Consider the following 23,935-nt stretch of genomic DNA (forward strand, 5'->3'; position numbering starts at 1 on the left):
CTGAACAGACAAGAGCCATTTCTGAAGTATATAAAACAGTAAAATGCCATTTTGATGAACTGTCAAACATTGAGAACAATGCATTATTCTCATGATCACTAAGCAATTTATCTATTAATTCACCAGCATCCAACTGACATGCTGATGCAAAACAATACACTGCTGGCTTGTACAATCCCCTCCTCAATTTACTTACAAAAGCACAACATCCAGGATTAAAGAAATACAGATTTTTCAATTAACTTGAGCTTTTCTGTTCATTTATCTTCCAAGAGTAGCTTTCCCCCACCAATGAATTTGGCCCTGGTATTTTGCACAACAGGTATGTGTTAACCTTGGGCTTGTGAGCTGCAGGAACAGCTGTAGGTTTCCTCTGGCTGCATCTGTTCATTTGATTACAAGAATCACAGGATATCCTGTCCACTTGCCAGCCTAACAGCTCCCTCCAGCTCAAGCAACCTTGCAGTCACAAATCAAGTTTGCTTTTCACAATCAATCACCAACATTTCCCTGAGTATAGTGGCTGTATATTCCCAAAAAATGAATGACAGAACTCGTGTTCCTCAGCTCTTTCAAGGTCCCAGTAACATTTTATTAACTGGAGGTGGATTATTTGGAGAGCTTAATCACTACCCTAATCAACTCTGGCAAACACAAACCAACCAGGCTGGAACCACAGAAATTCACACGTGCCTGTGCTGCAGAAGGAAAGTCAGGTCTTGATTGTAGGAAGTAGTGAAGAAACCCCAGACATGTTCTACTCAGCCACACTTTGCAAAAGCAAAAGGGAGGAAGCTGGTTTTGTACAAGTCTGAGCTGCAGCCACTGCAGGGTTATTAGCTCTCCAGACAAGGATGAGCATTCCTGTTGGTACATGTACCATTGCAAACACCTTCAGGGGGTCTTGGAAACAGCTTCTCCATAACACACGTTCTAGTGCACCCTTAATCCAGAGAAAGATGCCCAACCCACCCCCAAATCCACTTGAAGGGCAGCTCCACCTCTGGCAGCAAAACCGCTACAGCCACCTCTGCACTGCAGGTACCTTCATTTGCCCTTCTGCCCTCTGCAGGCTGAAGCAGAAAAGGAGGCAATGGAAGTAATCAAAATATAGGAAAAAAACAAAAGCTAAAATTGCTCACTAGAATTTCTTACTTACCTTGGTGCTAAGGAACTTTAATCTAAAATGCTTAAGGACTTAGCTAGCTGGCCCTTATCCTTCAGCATTATTAACCTGCTTTATACCAGCATCAATGGGCCAAACAAAGCCCTTTGTGTAAGATCTGTGGCCATGCTGTAGAAAAACACAAGTGTAGCAGCCTAAATTATAAACATCCTAAACCCATTCTCATCCTCTTCAGCAGTCCTGCAGTTTTTATTATGCTAATCTCTTAATAAACTTTCATCATGCTGACTTGCCACTTCATGATCTGCTTTCCTGCAGTAAGCAAGGTCACCTGGACTAGTAGCAGGTGCCTTTTCAAGGACTATCTGCCACTGCAACAGGCAGAAGAAAAAATATCTTGCCTTTAAAAACAGTTCAGGATGCCAACTTTTCATTTTTGCTACAGTTCTCGCTGCCATGAGCTGGATAGAAGCTTATTTTCTTATAAAGGAAGGAGGGTGGCCAGTGATGGCTCTTAAGTTATGAAATTTGTACAATGAAGAGCTGAAGACTTTGTTTCATTACTCTGAAGCTGGAACCAGAGCAACACCTTCAACACGGTTTTTGTGCAACTCCTATTCCTGACTTAAAAACTTGACAAGGTGGGAGTCGAAGTCTCACAGCAGAAAAAGCTGCCTATTTTCAGCTGTGTTTGACATATAGATCCTGATTTCCTCAGTTCAGTAGTTTATCTAAAACATCCAAGAACACATCAACCTTTCAAGGACAGAGACAGAGGCACTTGCTCAATGTGGCAAGACTTCCTTCAGTCTCAAGGCAGGACTCCTGAGACAGGGCAAGCCCAGGCTGCACCTGTGGGACATCCAGCCCCAAGCTAAGAGCATTATCCTCTTTCCCCCTCTACACCAAATCCCACAATGGGGGTGAACACAAATCCACAATTCACCAAGGAAATGACATTTCAGGTTCCCCTCTGCACTCATTCCAAACAAGATCTCGCACACAGATGCACAAATAAATGAATCAGAACAGTGTGGGGTTTTAAAAGCAGAACACAGGTTTATTTACAATCAAATTCTTATGGGCAGCTGAATAAATAAAAACTTTGCCCCATATACTCTAATTTCCCTCTGCAGAAAGTGTCTGAACGAAAGGCTGGGTTAGAGGGAGCCTGTCAGAGCAGCTCTCCCAACCCAGCCCCTCCAAAGAACACACTTCCATAGTAAAACACTATCGGGAAAGAAGAAAATAAAGTGCAAATAAAAAGGCAATAAAACGCTGGTGGCTTGTCTTGAGGCCCAGACAATGTGGAAAGGTTTGGCTGGATAAAGATATGCCAGGTAGCTCACACTCAGTCACATCATGGTTTGGGGTGCCAGAAGAGGGACAGAGCCAAGACACCGCTCCGTACCACAGAGCAAATGGGAATATTGCACGTGTGCTCAAGAATGGGGCAAGTGGCCTGGAATTGCCAGCACCAAAACAATGGATTTGGGATTTGATGCCACTGCTCCCCTGTGTTCTACTGACAGCCGCCAGGACAGGACGGATGAACAGAAAAAGGAACCAAATGTCTGCATTCCAGGACTGAAATCACAGGATTACTACATTCCTCATCACCGCAGCACAACTTCTACAACAACCTCAACAAGCCGAGCTCTCTCTTCATGCCCAGTAACCAAACTTTCTGTGGTATAAAAAGATTAAAAACCTCCTATTTTGTGATGCCCAAGCTGTTGAAGCTTCTTCAACACAAGAGTGCAGAAGTCCCGAAGAACAGAACGTTGCCTCAAGAATTGATACACAGGGTTCACACGACAGTGCTGGAGAGCCTATGCCAGGACCAGAACAGATCCAAACTGAGCTGATGACTCAAAAGGCAGATCTGTCAGAGCCATGGGAGACTCCCTTTAAAAGCTGTTCCAACATTTCAAACTGCCTAGGATGTGTTTCAGGATCTTCTCACCCCATGCCTGAACTAGGCCACCAGAACAGAACACAGGAGACAGAACATGCTTTAAGTCAGCATACACAATGACTTCTTTCCAAACTTTCCACCTCAGAAGTGCTGTTGACACATTTGTGTGACAGGATATTTTGGCACAGCTGTCTGGTGAGGAATCCCGCTAGGTATCTTCAGCTCCATGTGGTGCATAGATACTGCATGTAAAGGCATGACTAAGTAGCATTCCCCATCCAGAACAGCTAATTCCATGCTGAGCCCGAGTGCCACAGTGCAGTTACGGCCGTGAGAAGTCTTTGACTCGGGCTCCTTTCTCCATTGCTTTAGAACTTCGCTCTGGAAAGCAAAGCCCATGTGCTTGTCAATATCCTGATGGATCTGGGCTCAGGTCTCCACGCTGTGCAGCCACAGACCAGCACCACCACACACAGCCTTTCACCCTCCGTCAGTCAAAACTCAGACCACAGCACAGCCTTGTTTCCTTTGTCCACACTGACCACGTGGGCACCCGCTGGCGACCACGCGACTGCATTGATAGAAGAACTGAAAGGGAAGGCAGGAGTAAGTTTACAAGAAAGCTGAATTCCACAACAGCACTTAGCACTGGAATGAAATACTATAATACTCTTATTACCAATAAAAAAGCCCCCCAGTTTCTCAGATCTCAAGATCTTGGGCTTTTACTAAGCCTGAGGGAGGTACCATTTATTCAAAATACATTGAATGCACTTTATTAGAATTGTATCTCAGTTTAACAAGATAACAATCTAATCTAATTCAACCTGGAGAGTACTGCCATGAATCCACAAAGACTTTGCGTATTAATAATTTTCACATGCCAATAAAAGTTGCAAAGCTGTACAACTCCAACTTTTTCATAGCTCAGCAAAGAGCCACAACCCAGATCCCCACCCTAGGCTGCATGTCCCACTTCCCCTCACCTGTGATGCTTTGCAAGCGTCCTCTCCAATTTCCCAGTAAGCACATTCCAAACGTAGAGGGCCCCATCAGCTGAGCCAGCAGCCACATAGTTACCATCAGGGCTGTGGGATCACACAAGGCACAGAGGGCAAAGAACAATTTTCAAGTCAGCAATTTTCAGCACACATCATCATTCCACCCACAACTTCCTAAGCAAGCAGCTTGGCATTAAATAGTCTTTTAGGAGTTATGCGTTATCACCTGCTAATACTAAGAGGTGAAAGCACTTTAAAATCAGAGCTTTTCCAAGACATTGGATCAATATCTACAGATACACTCTGGCTTGACCAAGAGGTAACCTTGGGCAAATTACAAACTCTGCCCCTGTTTTTCTAGCTGTAACTGGGGACCAGTGCAGCCAAGCATCAGGACTCACTCAATTTAGCTGGGGAAAGGTTTATCAGGTATCTTGTTTATGTCTGAACTTACCTGAACACAACTCTCGTCCAGTCAGAGCCACATTTGAATCCCTGGGCACTGGAAAGTTAGAATCAGATAACCATTAGCTCATTTATTAGAAGAGATACTTACTAAAGACAATATTAAGGATTTCTGCATGGTTCAGAATAAACTCCAGCATCCCTTTATCCCAATTAATGTTTCTCATATACCCTTCTCTCAATGGCACCTGAAGTAATTCTTTCCCTTAGACCACAGACTTCTAAATCAAGCTGCCTTCTTTAAAGAGACACATGAGAAGATCCATTAGAGCAGATCTTTGCTATTTCTAGACATTCTAGAGAACTTTGCCAGCGGGTAGAAAAAAAGCGAGGAGACTGCTCTCTCCACAGAGGTCCTGACAACCACTCCAGCACTGAGGGTAACCCACAACACAAGGTTCTGAAATTGACTGTACTCCTGTGAATAATACACTCACCTGAACGTCTGCTTGACAGCACTGACCCGCAGATCGATGATCTTGAGTAGATCATCACGGGAACAGGTCAGAAGCTCTGTTCGCTCTGGATTCAGGTCCAGAGCTGTGATTCTTCCAAGCAGCTCCAGTTCTTTCACTATGCTTTCAGTCCTACAGACAGAAAGAGAAAAAAAAAAAAACAAGGGGAAGGAAAAAGAAAGCAGTGAACTAGGGTCCAGAAGCCAAACCAGTGCATCAAAACCTTGACGTGTCCCAATGTGGAAGAGGAGAAAAAGGATTAACGGTTTATTCTTACGTTTTCTTTTTTTCCCAAGCTAGATCCTGCCTTGTGTATAGCATTTCCAGCTAACAGACACTATTTTCCTCACAACCCCACCCTAGAACAGCAAGTACTGACCAATGAAAAGTATTTACCAGCAAGCAGGCTGCCTTTTCAGAAAATAAATAAAATCCCCCCCCCCCCCCAAAATCCCAAACCTGTAATACCAAACAGCATAAAAGTAGTAACAAAAGTCTCTTTAATGGCCTTTTGCCACCTTTACAACAGTCTCCCCAGATGCCAAGCTCAGGAAGAAGAGTTCCCTACTTCAGATTAACCTGACAGCAAACCCATAACCACTCCTACACCATAAGCTCTCCTACAATAGTTTTACCTGATGTCCCAGAAACGAATTTTCTTATCAAAATGTCCACTCATTACACACTGCTCAGTACACACAATGTCATTGCAGCTAGATCCTGCAAACACTGTTTTTATACCTAAAAAGAAGGAACAAACAGTGACACTTAAATTCACATTGTCCAAACTGATGAAAATAGAGACAGAAAACAGCCCCTAAAACAACCCCCACCCCACATACAGTGGCCACACAGAGCAGTGCCCAAGGAGAAGCACAGGGCAAACTGTCTTAAAATAATCCTGATTAAGTCTTCAACCTCTCTGCCCTTCTCAATCTCCTTTGCTGGGACTTTAAATGTTCCCATGATAGCTGCTTCATTTCCATTTCATATTTAGCCAGATGTCATGTGCTGCTGTTAAACAACATGAATCTGTCTCCTTGACCTATGTTTGCAATTCAGGTATCAAGGTAACTTTGAATCTCAAATGCTCTCTCAGTGCAAGCAGATTTAAGAGCCCACAACAGGAGAAAAACCAAGGAAATAAGGTGTTTCTCCCAAAGAAAAGCCTCAATCCTAGCAATTCCTTCATTTGAGATGTTGAAATTTTTGGTGTGTTTTCAAGAGACACTTCCATCCACCTCCAGGTTAAAAACCCAGCCTGGCTCCAAGTTTTTAGTGGAAGACTAAAATACCCATCCCCAGACTGGTAAACGAAGAACACTCGCAAAAACAGCTGCTCTCAGTATAACAGAATTAACAGTGCTTCCTGTACACACAGGATTTCTTATTCCAGGTTAACAGGCAGAAAGAATTCAGTTACTGAAAGAATAACAGAAAATGGGATGACTGCTAGCTTTTTCTGGTTTTATACTGGCAAAAAGATTCAATAGATTCAGTAATTGATCTGATGCCAGATTGCCATGAGCATTCAGCAGAAGCACAGAACATGAATGAAAGACAGAAGTTAGGCTTCCTTACAAACTTTGCTGCGGAGGTCCCAGAGCTTGAGGGTCCGGTCGTGACTTCCCGAAACAATACGTGCATTGTCCAGCAAGAACTTGGCTGACAGGACTTTACCACTGTGACCTGTCAGGGTGTGCTGTGGACAGGAGATTGACATGGTGAAACTGAGTATTTCCACTTGCTCAAATCATAATTTGCATGTCTCCTGTACTGTTTGGAGGAAAAAACATCTATTACAGTTAAACAGAGATCAACATTGAGTAGGAGGGTTAATTATCACAGAGTCCAGCCCAGAGCTGGGAAACACAGGTCACCTTTGGCTGCAGTTTCTCCAGTTACTCAGGAACCTGCCAGCTCCTTCCTCAACACTCTGTACACCTACACTGCACGGACAGATGGCAACTGCAACACAGCCTTGCAGGACAAATTGATGAGAAGGGGTAAAAGCATGCTGAAAATGGAAATTGTGCCTTCCTGCTTTCATACAGAGCTTCCCACAAGGACACAACAGGGTATCGAGTCTCAACTGTTATTACACCTTAAAGCCTGAAAGCTGAGACAACCAGGCATTTCAGAAAAGCTGCCTGCAGCAGCTTCTCTAAGTGTAGAGGGAGGCTCTGTGGGGCTGACAGCACAAGCCACATTCACTTAGAATTGCTCAACATTTACACCGTAAATCACAAAACAGATAATGAATTACTAAAGTAAGAGCTATGACAAACAAGACAGAAATCTCTGTATACAGTTATATTTTTTTAAAATACTCAATGGATTATCAGATTACACAAAGCAACCTGGGCTGGGGGAGACACAAAATAAAAGCCCTTAAGAATGGAAAGAAATGGGAGCAAGGTTTGGGGAAAAACCCCAAACGTGATACACAACACAAACTCAAAAGATCATCCCAAAAAGACCACCTTGCCTCAGGAAAGGAACACAAACTCCAGCAAGGAGGATCCATCTTTCACTCTGCGTATCTCTTCTGCCCTTGCTGCACAGACATCACACAGATATCTGCATTTAGGCAGGGAGTTTTAGCAAAGTTTACAGTGATTTCAGCTTTACTGCCTCCTGCCTATGTGCAAGCCATGAAAAGTCCACACCGCTCACACTCGAAACAGAGATCACTGTTTTATCTCAGCAAACAATGAATGTACTCCAAAGAATTACAGGAAGATTATATGAAGCCAGGTGAATGTTAGCAGGTGTAACTAACTTTTTGCAGTGAGTAATCTGTCTGCTAAACTTGTATTCACTATTATCCAGTAGTAGGTTTTGCAGCCAAGGAGAAGGTGCAAAAGAACTGATAAGAGACGTCACTTTCCTAGCTGAGACCTGACATCTCCACAATGAGAACTACCCAGAGAATTATAGTGCATCTATAGTGCATCTAGTGCATGTTGGTTATAACCAACACTGAAATGTCACAAGATTTGAACATCAAAGTAGCACCTTCCTAAAATAAAAAGTTGAGGAAATGTACATAGGAAATGACAATTTTAAAAAGCTCTTGGAAAGCTGTGAAGAAACTTTTGGTCAATCAAAGGATAATTTTCAAATCCCAGCCAAGTGTTAGAGAAGAATATGAGTACAAAGTATTTGAGAGGAAAGGAGGAACCTGTCAAAAGACATTGAGGATGATGTCCAGCATGTTGAGGCTTGCTGCCTTGGACAGCCAAGCAAAGGGCTCCTTTTCAAGAATGCTGCTCCTGACTTAAAACTAAAGCTCCTCTTTGTCTTCTGCAAAGCCCTTTTCAGCAGCCTCCTTTGAGTGAGGCTGAAACATTGAGGTGGCTCTCCATAAATCTTAAGAAGCATTTAAACTTCCCCAGAGGAGTACACAAAAGTGCACTTTACGTGGCAAGGTTTTTCTAACTGGGAGGTTGTATTGGGAGAATACACAATAACTGGAGCTGGAGATCAACACTGCATTTTAGGTCTTGCTGTGAAGACCTTCACGAGATAAAGAAGCTTTCAACAAAAAGAACTGTTCAAAGTGTCTGTAAATGCCCAAGTTCCAAAATTGCCATGTCCCCATTAGACAAAACTGGGAATACAAGACAGAAACAACCTGCACACTGCTTTGCCTCACAAGACTCACCCGTAATCGATTGTCATCAACTGTCCAGATTCTGCTGGCAAAGTCATTTGAAGCTGCTAAGAGGTAAGAACCCTGTGAACACAAGATTCCTTTAAAATTCCATCTGCTAGTCAATATGCAAACCAAACTCAAATAGTTCAGTAAATCATTAAAACCATATTAGTGCTATTTTGCCAAAGGAAAAAAAGAATAAAATCAAAACCACAGTAGCAAATGCCAGTATGGAAAGCTAATGTAACCTTCCCAAAGGCCTATGGCACCTGCTTCGCACCAAAATGGGAGGGTTTGTAGTATCATGGTTATAAGTAAAACAAGGTACTTATTATAACAAGAATAATGTATACCAATATACAATTAAAACAATAACCAGACCAGCAAAGGGACATTCGTTTTTCCCTTCTGCTGCAGTGAGGAAACGTGTTCTAGTTTACCCTCATCTGTTGTGGAGTTGTTTTCCTTTTTTGTTGTGGTTTTTTTTTGGTTTGGGTTTTTTTTGGTGTTGTTTTGGTTTTTTCCAAGGGAAAAAAAGCCTTGCATCATCTACTCCCGCTGCTTAGACAGGTCTCAGAGTGGAATTAGCCTGATTCTTGCCATTTTCATTAGAACTCTAACTAAGCTAAGATTCCAAAAATGAAATCTGCCTGAGGAGAGAGAAATCGACCTGTTCATGGCTTTAGGCTTAGGGCTCCCACAAGTCACCCATGATGGAGAATGGCCACCACAAAATTTATGCTTGCACTCCTGTCCATCTCAAAAGACTTTCCTGAATCCTTGTAATCCTTTTGGCATTTCACCCAGGCAATACTCACTGCAAATGTGCTCAAGCAACTTGCCAAACTCAGGACTATTTTCTCCTGCAGATTAACAGCACATCTCTAATGAGCTGGTCAGCTTCCAAAAGAAGGAACCTCTTGGGTGTGCACCATAATTTAGCACATAGAATCACCAAATGGCAGAAATTACATCAGCTTTGTGTTATGGAAGAGGTCTCAGCAGAAAAGTCAGATCACATGTCCAGTTAGACCACTCCAAGACCCCAAACTCCTTCAAGCAGGACTGTTGGATGCTGATCCCAGTCATGTCTCCGCTGCTCCAGGTGAACATGACCTGAGCACATCTCCCACTGTCAGCAAACACTCTGCCAGCCACACCATTGCTGTGCCATGGCTGGGGAGAAACTGCTGGGAGAAGAGGGCATGGAACTGCAAGTCTTAGGATAATCAGACCTTTTACTATTCATCACAGACCTCTGTAAAGCACTTATGGAATTAAAACTTCACAGAAATACTGCCTTAGTGTATTCGCTTCTTCTGTGCTGTTATGCCAGCTTCAGTGGAAGGCTGAAGACTGATTTCTTACTTTAAACAAAAATCTGTAACAGCCAATGTCTGAGCCACGTATCATCATCTGAATTGTAAAGCAAGGATCAGAATTACAGACTGCAACTTATCAAATAAAAATCTTTTGTACAATTTTAACAACTTCCAGCTACTTTCATGTTTTAACTCATTTCTTAGGTAACTTTTCAATTAGAATGGAAACAATAGTAGAGAACAACATAATTCCATAATTCCACATTCCATAATTCCATTAATTTATTCCAAATTACAGTGGATACTCACAGCACTATCAAATTCTATGCTTGTAATCCCAGCATTACTGCCAGAGAGGGAACCTTTGGGCTCACACCTATCTGCACAGAGAAAGATGAACAAAAACCTGAGCAATGGATTAGAACAGAAGTTGACACAAAGTGACCCGTAATACAAGTTTATTTAGCATCCCATCATACCCCAAAACAAAAAGGTTTACCTCCCAAGACTTCCCACAGCTTAACCCTCCGGTCCATGCCTCCTGTTGCTAGTAACCGGGAGCCAGGGCTGAACTGCACTGCATTCACCTCCCCATCATGTGCATCCTGAGGAGGGGGAGGAACAGAACAGCCACCCAAAAGGGAATTAGCACACACCCACAACCCACAGACCAGAAAGCTACACAACTTAAAGGTTACACAGAATCACAGCTGTGCATCTTTCAGCAGTACATAGGAAATACAGCCACAGACTGAAACTCTGCTGTGGCTGGTGGTGTATGGACAGCAAAAAGGCTGATCCTTATCTGAAGGAAAAATAAAGGCACATCAAGAAAAACAGCAGCAAGGACTCAGCAGTGATAACAAACTACCAAAAGCCTTACCATGCTTCCTAAGCTTAGGCTCTTAAGTCACACCAGAAAAAAAAATACGGAAAGGACAGGACAAAAAACAGTAACAGGTGATGTGCTGTAGAAAGAAAGTAACTTTTCATTGTTCCACCTGTCCATAGACAGCCATGGATCCAATCAGTTCATGCAACCACAGAACACTCAAGTCAGGCTTGAGTTGGGCAGGTCTGCGAGGAAACAGCACAGCAGATGCACTGCATTCACCGGGTGTGTTGGTGATTAAGCAGTACCAGTACAGGTGTGACAGCACCTGCTTGCTGAGGACTTGGGCTTAAGCTGTGCCTCCTCTCTGCAGATGCAGAGCCCCTAGCACCCCTGATCCTGACAGCTCAATGTTCTGAATTCCTAACCTTTTAAAACCTATGAGAATTTTAAGATTCATTCCTTTTTTATTCCTTTATTAGTTTCATGGCTTTATACTACTTACCCACACAGTATAACCACCACAATCTTAACCATTTTTTAAAGTATTTTCAGTTACTTCTCTTTCCAAACCAGCTTTTCTGGAAACTTGTATTTTTACAGAACTTGTTCCTTGAACGGGTCTGCCAGCTCGTATTTAAGGCTCATCACACTTCAAATCTGATCTTTCTGCAAACACAGAGAAGCCATTCACAACAAAACTGGTGAAAGGCCTTGCCTAGAAGCTATGCCTGGGAGTGATTCCTGAAGTGACTACCTTTTCCACCTCCTACTCTCCAGAGGTGAGCCCAGTCGGCTCCCTGCATCTGCCAAACCTCTGCCACAGAGCCCTTGCATTAATTCGTGGAAGGCTCTGCCAGACCTAGACATGTCTTGACCCTCCACCTGGGCTCAAAACACTGGAGCTCAAGCCTAACACCTCCTTCCCCGATGCCCCCTATTCAAGCCAGCTCCAGCTGCCACTTCAGTCATGACCCTATTCTCACTTGAGGTGACACTGCTACTCCCTCCATCCCACGACTTCCACTACAGAATATGGTAACAGGGCAGGCAAGAATACACAAGCCTCCTTGCTGCAGTGAGCCACACTGATACTCTGGATGAAAAAAAGTAAGTAATTTCATACCCATGAAAAATCCACATCCAGCTCTGGAGTGGCCAAGAAAGCTCCAGAGGCATGTTCAAACAAGCAGCTGCATTACAAGACAATTGCCTTTCAGTCAAAAGACCATGCCCTGCACAGAAACTTAAGTTTATCTTTTTGAGGCCAAAGAACACACAAAGGAGGTCTCAGCTTGAAAACCTTTGATCATGCACAGTAAATGAGGACACCCCACCACCATGAGCTCCTCTTTACCAGGTCTGTTGGATTACATTTGGTGCCACAACTCCCTTTACTGTGGAGAACTGGAACTGAATTAATCCCAAACTGTCAGCAATCTCTTCCTCAATCACAGCTCTACTATGGCATGATTGAATAGGAACTGCTGGGAGCAAGAGGGTAATGGGGTGAAATTTCCCTGTGCCCTCAGAAAACTTCTTTGTCATCATCGACCTCATTAAGACAGACATCAAACACACTGGCTCTGAAAAACATTTGGGCTAAGAATTAAATTGAATGAATGCTTCTACCAAACCAAGAATTGCTTCCTGTTTGGCAGTGCTAATAGAAAGTTTCAGGGTATCGGTTCCCACATAGAGGATTCTCTTCCTCCAAAATCAGAACAAAGAATGGCACAGCAGAGAATTCCTTCTGTACTCACAAAGACACATATGGCAGTAGTGGGCACTCTCACTTCTTTACTGGCACCTGGATGTGGCTCTACATTATCCTGGGGTGCAGGGAATGAGGACACAGAACGCCTCCTGAGATGAAACAAAGCAGAAACATTTTAAAATGAGAAATGAACACTGTTTCTCTGGAGTTCATCCTGATCTGTACCTGTCACTTAACTACTCTGCACAACAAGTAAAAAATGGGGGAAGGTGCTTTTAACTTTTTTTTAATCCCATCTTTCAAAAATTACATTTGTCATATAACACTACATTCACTTGTGGCTTTAGATATTTCACAGTTCACCACATAAGTTACCTGAACTGATTACTGAACTCATTTTCGAGCAGTGTTTTAATTTTTTCAATAGGAAGCGAAACATGGGACTGACTGCAGCTCCACCGTTATGTCTAGGAAGACTCAACACCATTGCAGCACTACATCCCAGGCAGCAAAATGCTCTGTTCCAAAGCTTGGCCTGCTCCATTTAAGCAAAGACATCCACCTACTGCAGAGCTTAGCTTAGGAGTGGCTCCACTCTGGATACTAAGCACAGAACCCAATGACTTATTTTGAACAACCCTACTAAAGGGGCAAAGTGCAGTAGAAAGTAAGAGCAAACCCCATGTATTCTCTCCACAAAGAGGGGCTCACTGCCTCTCTCACTGTAGACAGTTTCTAACCAGAGTTATCAACTGCAGAATCTGATCAGCACAACGCAGCTGGGTTCCATGTTACTTCAATGGAATACAATCACATGCCGGACTAAGAGCGGATAATGTTTTCACCTGGCAGTATCAGAAGACTGATGTCCCAAAAGGGGAGACTCAGACAGACTGGAGGGAAAGGTCAGAGGTCAGCACACGGCAAGATGGAAGAAACAGGAAGTTGAGGAGAACAAAAAAGAAAAAAAAAAGAAAGGCAGAAGCTAGAAGGAAGGCTGAAAATATTTGCTGCATCACCAAGATTTTGGTGTACATTGAAACCAATATACAAAACAAGGAGGTGAAAGTGTTCTAACCTACCCAAAGATATTACTGATAGAGTCCAGAAGGCCTCCAGCTGGCTGGGAGAGTCGCTTACTGAAGGAGGGGAGGACAGGTTTAAACCTTGTGAATAGCTTCTCCACATAAAGATCAATACAAACACATTTCATAGCAACACGTCTCTGGAAAGACTCCCTCCCCTCAGACCCAGCCCAGAGACAGAGAACACCAAGGCAGGCATCAGTGCAAAAGTCATCAGTAACTACAACTCAGAACATGTTTTGTGGGTGAAGTTTCTTCAGTGTCCCTCAACTTCACCCTGTGAATTGCTGGGTTTAGATATAACAGTCTACCAAGTCTGAAGTTTCAACCAAATTAATCCATAATCTCAGGTAACTACCTCTTACTTTCCACTCACTGCTATTTTAGAGAAAGAACAAGATGCATTTAATCTAGGTGAAAATTATTTTCAGCATTTCAGCTAAACCCAGCTATTTGCAAAGTCACATTGATATCTTGTAGAGTAATGGAGGCATAAAACAATAGGCATTGTAACACCCACTTTATTAACTATTTAAACATTTATTTTAAAGAGTAAACAAATATTTTTCAGGCACTGGGGTAATTAAGTTAAAACAGCAAAGGAAAACCAGCACATGAGTTTCCTACTGCTCTGGTAGAAGCACTAAACTGTGTTCTACCTAAAGAGAACTAAAACCCTAAGTTACATTCCCAACATAGTTCCAGCTCTACCATGCCCCTTGCTCCTCCTCAGTGACATGCTACAAGAATCTCTTGGGCACACACCTGGATGTCCGGCTGACAGCTGGCACCGGAGAAGTTTCCTCAGCTGTGTCAGAGGTTTCATCCGCAAGCACTTCGATATCATCATCCCTGCTGAAGTGAGAGAAAACACCTCCTTTTCAATCAGCCACTGACAGCATGAACTGACAGGATGGCAATGTTCCAGGGCCTGTCAGTGTCCATGCCCAGCCCACCCCAGGTTTATGGAGCTGCAGCAACACACAGGTAGATCCAGACAACACAGATTGATGCAGCTGCCACTGCCAGCCATGTAACTCAACACGCAGTGTCTGAAAACAGATACAGACAGCAACTAAATTTCAGGTTTTTTCTTTCCAGCTGCCAGTTCCACTTCACTGACAGCAGGGCTGGATTTCCACATCCCCCTATTTCTGTTTTCAGACCTTCTTTCCAGATTCTCTTTACTACAGGCATCCTATTTCAGCCTGTAGCACTAACAAACAACCCACCACACCTGAGCAGGGCTTCCCTACAGAGTGAGTGATATTTGCTGGAACAGTTACAGAACAACAAAAACACGAGTTACTGCAACACCAAGTATAGGTGATATCAGTACCTTTTTTGCTGTTTCAAAACAAGCAAGTGTTAAAAAAAGCACAAGAATTTGATTGAATTTTCCTGCTTCACCTACACCAAAGACACCCTGATACTTTCTACACTGTTGTACTTCAGGTGCTGCACCATTAAGTGTGAGAGCAGTTTTTGTTCACTCCACTAAAGTGTTGGTGGTTGACTGAACACAAGTGTGAGGTTCCAACACATGTACAATAAATTATTCCAGCTAAATTACTCAGCTAACACTGAAGATTTTTCCCCCATTAGTCATCATGGGCTGTGACAGCCTAGTATTTTTTCCTTCAATGATGATTTTTCCTCCACTGCTGATTTTGCAGACAAACTATTTTTAAACACACTTTACCAACCCAATGCTATTTGACTGAGCAGAAGTTTAAATTCAGCATTTAAATAACCAATTTGTGCCACCAGATAACACTCAGCTGCAAAAGCATTTAAAAGGATGAGACCATTTGTAACCCCTCATTTCAGAACACAGTTGCACTTTCAATTCTAAGATTTTGGAGGGGAGTATACATGAAAAGGCTACGGAAAATATACTCACTGATTGAATGTATGAGGCTGGAGTTTCAATAAAATACTATCAAGTTCTGCCGACATTTATTTTTTTAAAATCTAAGGTTTCTGCTATTAAAACTACGTGTAGCAAAAGAACTTTACAGGTTAACAATGTGATTTTAAGTAAATACAAATACCAGGGCACCCCCCCGAAATGGTGCAGTTTTTCCCTTCAGTAAGCAGCACATTTACACAGCACAAACCCTCTCAAATTTTAAAATCATAAAGAAGAAATCAAAACCACCTCTGCAGCAGAGTTTGAGTAGTTTACAGAAGCAATTATGCTACAGGGTGTCCCATACTCCCTTTCCATACGCCCTTCCTCCCTCTCCCAGCCTTTCACGTAGCCTCCCTTCCACAGGGATGCACTGCTCCCGTCCTGCGCAAGGCCTTGCAGCAAGCACAGCACTCAAGATGACTCTGTATGTGAACATAAAGAGAAAAGACCTCCAGAAAAAGCCTGCAGGCTGCTCTGGCACCAGTCAGCAGGGCCCAGGAACAGAGCATCAGGTGCAGCTGTTCTAGACCGGGCAAACACAAACACCCTGACCAGCCCAGCTCAGAGCACCCACAGCTCACACTGCCCACTTCAGCCACCTGATCCAACACCACCCAGGGCCAAACACAGCAGGGCAAGGACAAGGGACTAGAGGGATTTCTCTTCTGCTTACCAGGTAAAGGACTCCACTGGTTTTCCCTTAGACAATAAATCCCTGCCAGTATGGAAGCCATGTATTTTCACCCAGGTTAATTAACTCAGTACCTGTTCCTACAGGAAATCCTTGAGCACATTCGTAGTGTAACATTTTAAAACCCAGGCATCTCCAGAGCAATTGTTTCATGGCTTCCCTGTTTCATGAAAAACTACCTTAAAGACCAAAGGCACATATCTCAGCATAAAAACATTTGTTATAACAACATCTATTGACCATACGAACCATTCCTGGGACTTTCAGTCCAAGCATCCATTTTCAGTCCTAAAAGAGCTCCTTCTTCTGTAAGTTCAGGTAGGGAGAGTTACTGCACATTTCTGACTTCATACAAGAAGTTTAAACACTCCTCTACATCACCCAATTTAGGAATAAAAAAGATACCATTTATCATGCATCTACATGAACCTGAGGCATGAACTGATGAGAGAGACTCTACAAATCAAGACTGCTTACGGTTCAACAGGCAAGGGCTCTTTGGCAGCTTCTGCCAGCTCCTTCTGCAGCCTGGCCTGGCGTCTCCTAAGAAAGAGAACCCAAGGTTATTAAAAAAGAAAAACAACATTTCCTTAATCCCATTCCAAAGGCTACCCTGCACAGTTCTGATGGGCTTCATAAGATTTTTTAAAAAAAAATAATTTAAAAAAAAAAATCCCATTCTGCTTTTCAAGGTATTCTGAGCAGGAGAGGCAGTTTTCTTACTCTGAGTAGCAAAGGACAAGATCACTCAAGTGAGGCAATGAGGCAAAGTGGCTAGGTTTATGGCCCTTTATAATCCAAATGAATACGGATCAGCTTGGAGGGCAAGAACTTGCCAAAAGAATGATTATGTTAGTGAAGCTAATATAAAACTGCCAGCTTGTAACTGTGAGACTTGTAATATAGCTGGGTCTCCAGGTATCGTCAGCTGGCAAGTAAGCTGAAACAATTCGGAAGAAAAATTATTTTGCAAGGAAAAAAAGCCATACAAACTATTTTTGCAATCAGGTTTACATAGCTCAGTCTCATGGCAGATGCTCATTCTAGAGGAATGCAAAAAACACTGAAATAAGTCAAGTCAAAAAAGGATAAAATTAGGAGCAGTATAAGCTGCAATATTAACAAGAGAAGTCCAAGTCTAATGCCAGCAAAACCCCCCAGTTTCTATCTGATTTCTGATATTCAGCCTGCAGTGAAATGTTGCTGAAGAAACAAAAGAACATGTTTTATTCATTTAAAAGACAGAAATGTTTTTACAAAGCATCAGTCTGTGTTGGCTGGAAAAAAGAACAGGAAGTTCTGGACTCTCACTGTCTTGTGCAAAAATAGAGATCTCAGAGGTCAAAACTAAATCTGGTTTTATCCTATGCACTCATAACTGAAAAATATCTCAGTTTTATCAAACAGAGGTCATGAATCTCACCTTGAATCCTTTTCATTTTCTGCATTCAAACGATTGGCTTCTTGTGCTTTCTCTGCCATCCAACGTGAGACCAGCTCCTGGTTGTCTTCAGTAGTTTTCCTTAGTTTCTCCTCCAAGGCATTGAAGGTGATCTGGAGAGCATCATATTCATCTTTCAGTGTCTGATTAGCTCGCTCAAGATCTTGCAGTTTGCTACGCAATTCCTGGCACTCTGTTTCCAGTTCAGAAATCTTTTGCAAATACTCTGCAATCCTGGAATGGCAACAAAACATACAAAACAATGAGGACCTCCTTTGGGACCTGTGCCATCTTCCCTGCGCTGTTTGCACAACGCCTCACGAAGGCATTTTTAGCTCTGGGCTAAGACTCCTAGAGAATATTATAACTCTAATAAAGAACTTCACCAGAAGTCTGGTCACAGACAAAACAGTGCCTACTCACTTGGCTTCGTTCATCTGCATCTCCTTGTCTTTCTGCTGCATTTGGTTGTTCAGATCAATTACAGACTGGGCCAGCTGGGGAGAGGAGAAAACTGCATTACAAACTGCAGGGATGTCAGTGGGTAGCACACTGAGCAGCCGTCAGTGCAAGCACAGACTAATCTAGCATTAAAAGCATGGATCACACCTTTCAGGTCTTTTTTACCCCAGCTTTCTAGGCAGATCTGCTACAGATCATTAAATCAGAGAATCCACGTTCAAAAATGAATTGTCAAAAAGCTTTGATGTCTCACTCTCTTCCCTCAAAAAGTTTCATTAATAGTCAGATCAAACAATGTACAATAGGAAGAAATTTTAGTAGTGGAAAAATCAATACAGAAACTGAGAACTGTCAAGTAAGTAAACAACAAATGAGTACTGACAACCAAAAAACAAATCACCCTGTTATGGCCACAACAGCCATTTCAGGAGACACACAGCTCACACTGTGAACACAGGTGCCACCAAGAGTTTTCTCACAAAGAAAGTTGCTGGTGGAGTGCCTGCAGAGCACAGGGAACAGAGGGGCGGAGGCCAATACTGCCGAGCTGCAGCTGCCAGCTCACAGCTTAGCCAGCAGCACAGCCTCAGCTGCCTAGGAAGAAGGAAGACTGATTTTTGGGAAGAGTGGCTGCCTGTGTAAATGGTTTTAGGACACGAGGTTAGGAGCAAAGAAAGAATTGTGAGTGCCCTGACTACTTGGTGCACACCTCCTTCAGAAAACAGTCTCCTCTTTGGAAAGCTCAGAATTGCTCACACTGGAGCTTCTCCACACCTTCAGTAGGGTGTGATCAAAGGAGCATTTTCCAGGTCATTCACACCTTTTCCCTATGAAAGTGTGCAGTTCCATTCAGCTTCTGGACTCATTCAGGCCACTGCTGTGCTTTTAAAAACCCAGTTGTGCTGCTGAAGCTTCCATATCTCCTTATCAAAAAAACCCCACAAAACACAAACCCAAGACCCCCTGGCTTTTCCTCTCTTCCAGGTCCAAGTCTCATCGTTACAGAACTCCTGGGCTCTGAACCAGCACTTCCTTTCCAGCCTAGCACCATGGCTCTTTCACCCTTGGCTGGTGCTTGTTTATTTTGTCCACTGCCACAGAAGCGGTGCTGCAAAGTGAGACCAGTGAAACCACACACAGCCCCCTATGCCTCACTCATTTTAAGTCTTTTGAGGTACTAGTGGTCATACACAGCTCTGTGGCCCAGATCAGTTCCTTCCTCCTCTAATACAACTAAAAACCTACTAATGAAGCTGAAAATTCAGCACTTAAAAATCATGCTATGCTGACAAGGTAAGCTCTCATCTCCTGGTGACAGTCTTACAGACCAGCCCATCTCTGGTTGATTTTAATAATCAAAAACTGGGGAAGCTTAAAAAGGCTCTAGACAAAAGCAGAAAAAAATGATAATTAACGAGCCTGGTAAAATCATGGTCAGGCTCCCAAAAGGATACATATGGACCCACAGAGAACATAAGAGGACTTTCCAACCTCGCCACGTTTCTTGTGCAGCTCAGTCAGCTCCTCTTGGTGCTTTATCTTCAGCTGGGCCAGTTCCTGCAGCTGTGCATCGTTCCATGTGCCATCATGTCCTGGGCTGCAATTGGAAAGAGACGAGATGTCCCAAACTAGAATCCAGTTGCTTCTGTGCCTTTGCCAGGGTCCGGACATTGCCTCCCTTGGATGCTCTGTACACCAGGGACACAGGTGATTCGTAACAAACCAAGCCACAGCTGGCTTCCACACCACGCACTCCTCACCAGCCAAAAGGCCATCACACAGTACTGGAAAGTTGCGCCTCCTGAGGACTAGATTCACTTTTTGTACATTTCTAAACCAGAATTCAAACTCCAAAGGAAGGTAACTAGCCTTTGTTTAAATCTGCATGAAGACAACTGAGTCTTAGAAGTACACTCTCTAAATTCTGGAACAATTACAAATATTTTACCACCCCAATTTGTTCTGGAGGGAGCTGGTGGATCTTGAAGATGCAAGATGTCTGGAGAGGGTACCGAACCAGAAGCTAGGAAACCAAGGGTGTATTCCCAGGCCCTTGGGTTTACAGTCCCAGGTGTGACAAGTCACTTCTCCATTGGCCTGACTATACACTTTTTGTGCATAAGTTTTGAAGTGGTTACCAACTGTGTTTTTCAACACTATTACTGTAAGATAATCTTGAATTTCTACATATCAGAAAATTTATATCAGCCTCCGCCCCAAACAACTACGGAGTGTAACATTTATCACTCATGTCTCTGAAAGCACAGGGGCAGGAACAGAGAAAACCAAGTTTTTTTTAAAGCACATACACACACAGACTCTGAGCACACTATCAGCTATATTTTGAATTACAGTTTTTAAAAAAATCATTTTAACAGTTCTATCAGACAAACAGAACAAGGTAATTGCATCCCTTTCTGCAGTCATTTTGGGTTGTAACAGTCCAAAGGGAAACAGATAATCCATCCAAAGGCCTCACAGTGGTATCAGTAACCTAATGCTCTTCCCAAAAAATTACCAACCAACCCCTCAGTGAGCTAATGCTACACTAACTGCATTTCCAAAAAACGTGTGCACACAGACAGGAAGCCAAGTCCTGTGGTAACAGCCAACACATCCTATAGCTCCAGCCATGCATACCCCTACAGCCAGAACTAGATACTACTCCTTGGCCCTCAGGGAAGTAAAACCACTTTTCCTCAGCTATCTAGGATTAGAAAAGTAGTTCTGTTTCAAAGACCTGCCATATACTGAGCACAGTATCAGCGTTCAGCTGAGCATTTACTTCCAGATGCTGCTTCTGTGCCTTTCTTCTCACCCACATTTAGTCCAGCCTCATCTCTAAGAGTTGGCATTCAACCAGAACATGATTCCCGTAAACTGAAATGGTTCTAGACAACTGCAGCCATTAGAAAGCTTTTGAAAACTTTCACATGGGTATTAACTCCAGCCTGCTGGAGTTTTGCCTGCAATTCCTGTAAACCCAGGCATCCTTCCTTCTCTGCTACATTGATTTGTTTTGTATCCCAATTGGACATGCTCATACAGTTCCGTGCTGTAGAGGGGTTCTGGTTTCAGGACAAGAGCAAAAAGGACTTCAACAGAGGAAGCAATTCTTACAGAAGTAGGAACTCTTAGCTCCTTGGCCCTGCCTTCTCTTCAGGTACACTGAGGGCAGAGCCTGCCAGTTGTCACCTGTGGGACAGACAGGCTGTCCAAGGGACACTTCTGGCACACGGGTTTGCTGTGCAGTCAAACACCAGCAGAACCAGCAGCACAACCCCTGCCTGCAGCACCAGAGTGCTACTCCCAGGTTAGGGAGGAAGCTTCCCAAGAAATCCTACTAAAAAGCAGGCAGAAAACACCTTCCTTTCGGCATCTGGTGCTTATTTAGGACCAATACTTCACAATCATGGTTTATTTCTGTTCTCCCCTTCCACGTGATGACACAGATCAAAAGAAACTAAGCTATTACACCATCCCATACTCATCAGGAGGAGCAGGCAAACAGACCAGATGCAGCAGCTCATTGTGGTCCCCCTCTGCTCCATGAGCTTGTGATAAATCAGTTTCCTTCCCAAACCTGGCCAGACCTTTCTGTGCTGCACATTCTAAACATATTGTAACTTTAGCACAGGCTTAGACACAGCTGTAAGTTATTTTTAATCCAACAGAATTCCAGCTTGTTGTGTGCCAAGTCACTGTAGGGATGCAGGAGCTGTTTGTGTGAGGCATCAAACAGTGGTTTAGGTTACAAGGCGCACAACAGACAGCTGCTGAGAAATAGGAGTGTTACATACCTGGACTCATGTCTACTCTGCATGTCATATTTTTCTGCTTGAAGCTTATCAGCCAGCACTGCATGAAGGTCTGACTTCTCCAGCAGCTTGTTATCTGCAGGAGCAAAAAGTGCACTTATGAGAACCAGAAAGCAAATCCAGATTCCCACCTTCTCCTGCCAGCTGTGATCTAGTCCCTTTAATTACTCTGACACAGCCAAATGCTACATGAGCCTCCACCACCTCAGTGTGTTCTCCCTCCTCTTTGATCTCAACAGGTTAAGGCACCATCCACCTACAACCCCAGGAACTCCTCATTAATCCAGATGCTTTGTGGGATTGGTCTTATGAAAGCGTAATAAAGAGAGAGTGACTGCTCAGGTGCATTGCTGTCTGCTAAAACAGACAGAGTTCAAAGTTCAGACTCTTTACAGCCCCTCAAAAGACGGCAACCAGGAGAACAGGCCTGGCAGAGAGGCCAAACCCATCTCTGCAGGGTCCTGCCCAGGACTGTTTGCTTTCTCCCACAGTGTGTGGGACCCCCCCCTTCCATCCTGGCACAGCTGAGGCAGGAGAGGGGCAGGGAGGAAAGCCCTGGACAGACAGTGCTGGCCCCTGGATAGCTCCAAATTTTACAAAAGACCATGAGCAGGGTCAATAGCACCATTGTTCTCGGTTCCACAAGCAACTGGGCAGGAATTGTGCAGACAATTCAGACATTCAATCTCGTCCAGGGCACAAAGCACTTCAGCCTCTGAGAGAACTGAAACAACCACTTATTTTCCTCGAAAAAGCAGAAATGCCAGCTTTCCTGTTATTACAGACATGTCCCAAACAGTCCCGTGGAAATGGGTCGGGCGAGGCCCCGGGGACCCTGTGCTACCACGGCTTTCCCATTTCTGAGGAAAAGGAGGAATCCCAGAATGATTCGCGCTGGAAGGGAGCGCAGCGGGTCACCAGGTCCCACCTCCCCGCTCAAGCAGGGTCAGCTCTGAGCACATGGAACCGGATAGAACCCACTTCTGGAATATCTGCAACGAGGAAAACTCCACACCCTCCCCATAGAGCAGAGTCCCCCCGCAGATACTGATGGCCATCGGACAGGGAGAAGCGCTACTCGGCCGTGCCCCCGCCGGGCCCCGCTTACACTGGGCGATGATCTCCTCGAAAGCCTGGCGCTGCAGCCGGTCCCGCCGCCGTAGCTCCTCCGCGATGTGCCGCTTCCAGGGGGGGCATCAAAAATGTCCTTTTTATTCTCTTTTATTTCCTATTGTTCTCCTTTCCCTTTGTACCATCACAGAACTTTTGCTCTGCATTTAAATTTTCATTTTGTTTATGGCTTTATTTTCTTTGTTTTTAATTATTTTAAGAGAGGGGACGGGGAGGGACTAAAAAAACCACAACATTCCTTCAAGTCCCAAAATATTTACAGAATTTTTTTGCCTTTTGCTTAGTCCTGAAGCACTTTTTAAGCCATGGATTATGAAATGTCTTCTGTATTTGAAGTTATAGAAATGAAAACGCAATTTTATTATTTATTAGCAGAAAACAGTACCTGGGCACCCAGTCCAAAATACAGAACAGAAAAAGGTCATGGACATTCCTTAGGGAAATTTTATTTCCTATGAAGTTTTCTGCTCCTCTTTCAAGTCCATTTTTACATTCACTTTACACTTTACTCAGGTAAAGTTTTTTTCAGGTGAGATTGTTTGAATAAAAATAATATTTCTAAATTAATATCTTCCCCATAAAAGCTTTATTTGTTATTCTCCTGTGACTTTTTATTGTTATTTTCCCTTCATAACTTTAGAGATTAAATAACCCCAGACTGACATCCTCCATCAACAAAAATCCAGTCTTTTAGAGGAGCACAGAAAATTAAATACATTAAAATAGTGATAAAATACAACGGAAATATTGTAATATTTTCCTTTTGAAGGTAAAATGTACTTCTAAGTGTCTGAAATTTCAGTGGGATATGGAAGCATCTGGAGAAGCTCTTCCAATGCTTCGGGGCAAAGTCTGCTGAGGGATTCCACAAAAAAGATCGGAGTATTGGGAGGTTTTA

General features: G+C 43.4%; 1 protein-coding gene across 6 annotated transcripts; it reads right to left on the bottom strand.

The window, feature by feature from the left end:
• Nucleotides 1-2,160: 2,160 nt before the first annotated feature.
• ATG16L1 (autophagy related 16 like 1) lies at nt 2,161-23,096 on the bottom strand. Of its 6 annotated transcripts, none has more exons than XM_008644415.1 (19): nt 23,015-23,096; nt 21,889-21,982; nt 19,580-19,685; nt 18,050-18,123; nt 17,609-17,860; nt 16,663-16,728; nt 14,345-14,431; nt 13,577-13,633; nt 13,340-13,387; nt 12,541-12,643; nt 10,445-10,550; nt 10,255-10,325; nt 8,633-8,704; nt 6,547-6,667; nt 5,601-5,706; nt 4,948-5,097; nt 4,500-4,547; nt 4,031-4,132; nt 2,161-3,632 (listed from the first exon to the last, which is right to left on the bottom strand). In XM_008644415.1, the coding sequence occupies exons 2-19, from the start codon at nt 21,909-21,911 to the stop codon at nt 3,539-3,541; spliced, it is 1,686 nt and encodes a 561-aa protein (XP_008642637.1). In that variant the 5' UTR covers nt 21,912-21,982; nt 23,015-23,096; the 3' UTR covers nt 2,161-3,538. The 6 variants fall into 6 exon arrangements, with proteins under 6 accessions (XP_008642637.1, XP_017581578.1, XP_008642645.1 ...); XM_017726089.1 differs by having other exon boundaries at nt 14,345-14,434; XM_008644423.1 differs by lacking the exon at nt 13,340-13,387.
• Between the last annotated feature and the right edge of the window lie 839 nt (nt 23,097-23,935).

Source organism: Corvus brachyrhynchos, unplaced genomic scaffold, assembly GCF_000691975.1.
Source record: "Corvus brachyrhynchos isolate BGI_N302 unplaced genomic scaffold, ASM69197v1 scaffold450, whole genome shotgun sequence".
NCBI lineage: Eukaryota > Metazoa > Chordata > Aves > Passeriformes > Corvidae > Corvus > Corvus brachyrhynchos.

Coding starts and splice junctions, on each gene's coding strand:
- ATG16L1 (XM_017726089.1), bottom strand. CDS start 21,911: ATGCAGAGTAGACATGAGTCCAG. Junction 17,861..18,049: donor ATGCAGATGAACGAAGCCAA/GTGAGTAGGCAC, acceptor TTGCCATTCCAG/GATTGCAGAGTATTTGCAAA. Junction 12,644..13,339: donor CAGTCTTCTGATACTGCCAG/GTGAAAACATTA, acceptor GTTTCATCTCAG/GAGGCGTTCTGTGTCCTCAT.